Below are 5216 nucleotides of genomic sequence, written 5' to 3'. Positions count from 1 at the left end.
TGATTATTCTTCATTCTCAATCCATCCCTCATAATCGTTAATCCATCATTATCTGTCGATTACAATTATAAGTGAACTTTTGGCGTCAGGTGATCGAATTTCTGCATAATAATATGGTTCAACAACTCTCACATTTTTCATGAGAAAGAACAGCAGACCCACTTTTCTGGTCATTGGGTATGAAGTGCAACTCAAGTCATCCTCATGCAAACCTAGACCAACTTGCCTTAACTCCAACAACCCTAACAAACAATTATATATAAAGCTAGCAAAACCATTCTACAACACCATACCATCGGAGAAGCCTCTGTAGTTGATTACCTTCTTTCCACACACTCTCATTAGATGGCTTCTTCTGTTTCATTAGTTTTTATTGTTTCTCTAGCACTCAACATGGCCATGCCAACACTTGCAGCTACCCACACAGTGGGAGACACCTCTGGTTGGACAATTGGTGGTGATTACAGCACATGGGCTAGTGGATTGAAATTTAGAGTTGGAGATAGTCTTGGTAAGATATCCTTTTGTTTCATGCACAATACTAATTACAAAACCACCATCTCATTTCTTTTACACATTAGGTTATTTAACACAAGGTTATTGAGTCGAGATTGAATACATTTCTTAAAACCTAGCAATACAACCTGTGACAGTTTATGATAAAGAGTTAGAAATGATTGGAAAGAAGCAGAATAATGTATATCCCTTATGTGTGACAGTTTTCAATTACGGGCCTGGTCACACTGTGGATGAAGTTACTGAAAGCGATTACAAGAGCTGCACTACTGGAAATTCTCTGAGCACAGACAGTAGCGGCGCCACCACCATTACCCTCAAGACTGCCGGCACTCATCACTTCATATGTGCTGCTCCTGGTCATTGCCAGGGTGGCATGAAGCTTACTATTAAGGTTAAGGCGAAAAAGGTTTCTGATTCTGCTGCAGCACCTTCACCTACTAAGGACTCACCCTCTGACACTGATAACACCAAAGACACACCCACTACTTCCACCACCACCTCTACAACTCCAACCTCGACCACCCCTTCTACTTCAACCTCCTCCACCACCACCGCCACATCTTCTCATACATCTTCAGCAACTCCTGGCTCACCAATTGGTGGTGCTATGTTTATTGTTTGTTGGATCTCATACTTGGTGTTGCGTTTGCTGGGAATTTGAGTTGTTTTGAGTCAGGACAGAGGCAGTGCTTCCGGGGTTTCTTTGCTTTCCATTTTGCTCACTTTGTTTTCTTCTTTGATTCAACTGACCCATTCAGATTTTGCTACCAGGCTGTGACTTTGAGTGACATTTATCCTAATTTATGTTTCTGTATGTTCAATATATTGTTTAATTAATATGGTGAGGAGTGAGTGGGTATCTACTGCTAAATAATTTGCATTGTAAATTTTTACAAGGTCAATCTAGTGGTGGGGGGTTCGGATGACAGTTCTTGTTCAAACATTATTGCTGTGTATTCGTATGCATAAAAGATTAATAATTTGCATAGAAGATGTGGTTCCTTCTTCACAAGTACTTCAACTTCCGAAAATAAAGATTTTTTTAAATGATTATATATCTTAATATGTCCCGCAAATTATAATTTCTAAATTTTACACTCCATTGTATTTAGTTCTCTTCATGATATCCCATGAGTATTTTTTTTTTTAATTTAGGTGAATATAGTTTCCAATTTTTTTTTAAAAAATTCTAATATGAGCATACTAGATAACCTATGATATAGTAGACTATCAAAAATAGGTCAAGAACATGTGGTACAAGATTGTTTGTCTTAATCAAATCATTTTTCTTCTTCTTGTGTCTGCATTTAGAGTATTAGAGGATACGAGACCATGTACTCTATATCTATTCTAACTTCCTTTTTGTTTGTTATTATAGTTTGATTGGTTTGACGTTTCGAACTCAGATGATGAATCATTGTTCACGTGTATTTTTTCAACCGTTTTAACGTAATTTACGAAAGTTATTTTCTATATAAATAGAACTTATATATATATGAATTGTTGTAACTAACTTAGAGTTGAGATTTCAATGTAAAAAAAAACCTTGAAATGTAATTGTAATGTTTGTTATCAATGAATTTATGATTGTGGATGTAGATTATTGTTAATACTTCAATTGAGTCATGTTAATTTATTTGTGTGTTTTCTTCGTTATTTTTTCATGTTTAACCGTCTTGTTGTTCTTGCGAGTTCTTCTTTATCATTTTTTACTTGTTTATGTTGGTAAACGTCTAGCAAGTTTGAGAGTTGTTCCTTTACAAACTTGTGCAATGAACATGGATAGTGAAAACTCAATCATCATGACTTTCACAAAGTATGAGGTTGAGAAATTCAGTACCTTTAATAATTTTAGGTTGTGACAGTTGAATATGCATGCCTTTTCTAGTTTAAGAGAGTCTCCTTAAATCTTTGGAAGGTGGATTCAAGCTTCATGCAATCATGGCTGAGAAGGATAGGAAAACATTGATGGAGAAGACTTATGACATGTTGGAGATCCCACATCGACTAGAAATAAGGGCATTTCATACTATATAAATGGGTGCAAACCTCACCTTATAAGCTGATTTTATAAGGTTGAGTCAGACTTAAAGTTTACTTTCTAATATGGTATCAACGCCATTTAGAGTCTATCCTAGCAATAGTTTGTGGACTTATCAGGTCACCCATTATTGGGTTGTTATTGGACCACCCATAAATATATAGTCCCACGCACGAGTTAGTAGATCTCGGTATGATGTGGCTATTGGAGATCTCACATCAACTAGAGATAAGGAAATTTCATAATATATAAGCGGGTGCAAACCTCACCTTATAAACAATTTTATAAGGTTGAGTTAGGCTTAGAGTCCATTTCTTAATAAGGTGTGATTATTTTGAGTCTTGGGGACAAGTTGTTAAGGTAGGTATTGAAGGAGAATACCACAAAGAGGCTATGGACAATTTTTAAAAGCTTGTACATGGCTAAGTCTCTAGTGAACTATCTACATTTGAAGCAAGCATTATATTGGTACAAGATGAGTAGTGAAAAGGAAGTTGGCAAATAACTGAATAAATTCAACAAGTTCATTATTGATTTTGAGAATATTGACGTTTAGATTGATAATGAGGATCAAGCATTGTTGTTGTTGTGTTCTTACTTAAGACACATGCATTTCAAGGAAGCTTTATTGTACGAAGAAAGACTCTCTCTCTTGATGAGGTTGAGGTTGCTCTAAGCTCAAAAGAGTTGAACGAGAAGTTTGATGTCAAGGCTTCCAATACTGGAGATGACCTTCTAGCAATGGGAGATAATCTACTAGGGATACTGGAATAGTTAGATGGTGATCAAAGTCAAAGACCCATTAAGGAAGAGTAGTGAATGTCAACAAGTGTTATCACTATAAGAAGGAAGGACACACAAGTAAGTATTGTCCTCAAAGACAAAAGAAGGCTAAAAACCTTGATAGACCGTCTAAATCTAGTAAAAGGCTTGATGAACCATTTACATCTGGTGGAGCAACTCTAGTAGAAGACGAATATGAATCATCATAAACTCACATGGTGTAGAGTAGTATTGATGAATTTGAATGGATATTGGACTCTAGATGTTCCTTTCATATGAAACCTAAGTGTATATAGTTCTAGGAGTTTTAAAACTTGGAGGAGACTTAGTTTTCCTGAGTGATAACAAGTCTTGTAAGATAACTAGCATTAAAACAATTAAGTTTCATCTGCATGAAGAAATTAGGTATGTACCTAACTTGAAACAAAATTTAATATCCATTGGTGAACTCGAGAAGAAGAGATATGTGTTCAAAGGAGAGAGGGGAGTGTTAAAGGTATTGAGAGAGTCCCTAGTAATGATGAAGGGTGTGAGAAAGAATATCAATTATGGGAGGAGGATGGTTTGGTGGTTTATGTGCCTTTTCTAAAAACATCAAAAGAAATCTTATTAACATTTCTAACCAATTCCTTCAATTAAGTTTGACAAAATTCGACATATTTTTGTTATCCCCTTTCAAGAACAAAAAGGTTTACTACCATGAACATAACTCTTAGTAAACTTCTAAAAGCCTTTTAAGTACTCAACCTTTACCTTCATATAAGTTTGACTACAAACAAGTTTAAGTATTTTTATCAACTAAAGTATGATCTTGAGTCATTTGGGTTTTGTTGAACGGAGTTCAACATAGTTCTTTTTTCACCATATATACTTCTTCATTCAAAAATTTCCAAATTTTTTTTTTTTAAGTTTAAGTGGTCGCTTCAAAACCCTCAAAAACCTTTTTCTTTCATTCAAATTGTACACTTAATTTCCTTTATATTGGCAAAGGCTAGATAAATTTAAATTCGGGATGACTTTTCCTTCGTCCTATGATGACTTTTTCTACGGCAAATGCACCGCGTTGTTAGAAGTATTAATTTGTCCCTAAGGACAGATATCGAATTCACAAGGAACAATTGAATAATCAAGTAAAAGATTCACTAAATATAAAATAGAATAATAAAATTTTGTTGAGATTTTTTTATGATGACAATGATTAATAAGAAAACAAATCAAAGAGTTTGTTGCTTCAATTGGAAAAATAGGCTTCGAGATCATGGAAAACCAAATAAAACAATAATATCAATCATCAATCAAGAACATAATATTATGTTTATATATCACCTTAATACATAAGAGTTTGAACATATTACTCTTAATCCTAAAGGGTAGAATTAGCCATACATGATAGTTGTTACAAGTAGGGAGAGCAAGAAATGAAGATTCTGAATTTTTCTCCTTGACGGGTACCTCCTCCAGGATTTTCTAACACCTTTTATTCTCCCAAATGGATTACAATTCACTTAATGATGTTTTCCTCTCAATCTTTCACACTTAGGGTTGTGCATTAAGCCTCCTATTTAACCTAATTTGCTTGGGCTTAAGTGACTTCTCGCTTGGGCGAGTAAAACGTAAAAAGACCCAACGTTACTGGAGCAATCTCGCTTAAGCGAAAATGAGCTTGCTTGAGCGAGATCCACTGTTAGTGCATTCCAACTTTCCCCTTTAGCTTTGTATATTCTTCTTTTGCCCCGTTATCTCCATTATTCCCTAGAATCCTAAAATTAACACAAATTCAGGAATAAATCATTCTTATTTAAATTAAAATCACAAAATATGTAAAAAGGTATAAATTAATAAATTATGGGTTATTTTATACTTATTTTAGCAA

At 34.6% G+C, this 5216-nt stretch overlaps 1 protein-coding gene across 1 annotated transcript; it reads left to right on the top strand.

Moving 5' to 3' along the window:
- Positions 1–283: 283 nt before the first annotated feature.
- LOC137827006 (blue copper protein-like) lies at positions 284–1574 on the top strand. Its single transcript, XM_068633192.1, has 2 exons — positions 284–511; positions 720–1574. Exons 1-2 carry the CDS (start codon positions 346–348, stop codon positions 1178–1180), a joined length of 627 nt encoding a protein of 208 aa, XP_068489293.1. The 5' UTR covers positions 284–345; the 3' UTR covers positions 1181–1574.
- Positions 1575–5216: the final 3642 nt, after the last annotated feature.

This window comes from Phaseolus vulgaris, chromosome 8, assembly GCF_000499845.2.
Source record: "Phaseolus vulgaris cultivar G19833 chromosome 8, P. vulgaris v2.0, whole genome shotgun sequence".
In the NCBI taxonomy this organism is placed as follows: Eukaryota; Viridiplantae; Streptophyta; class Magnoliopsida; order Fabales; family Fabaceae; genus Phaseolus; species Phaseolus vulgaris.
Note: the sequence above shows the minus strand (reverse complement) of the source record. Positions and strands in the feature narration are given on the sequence as shown.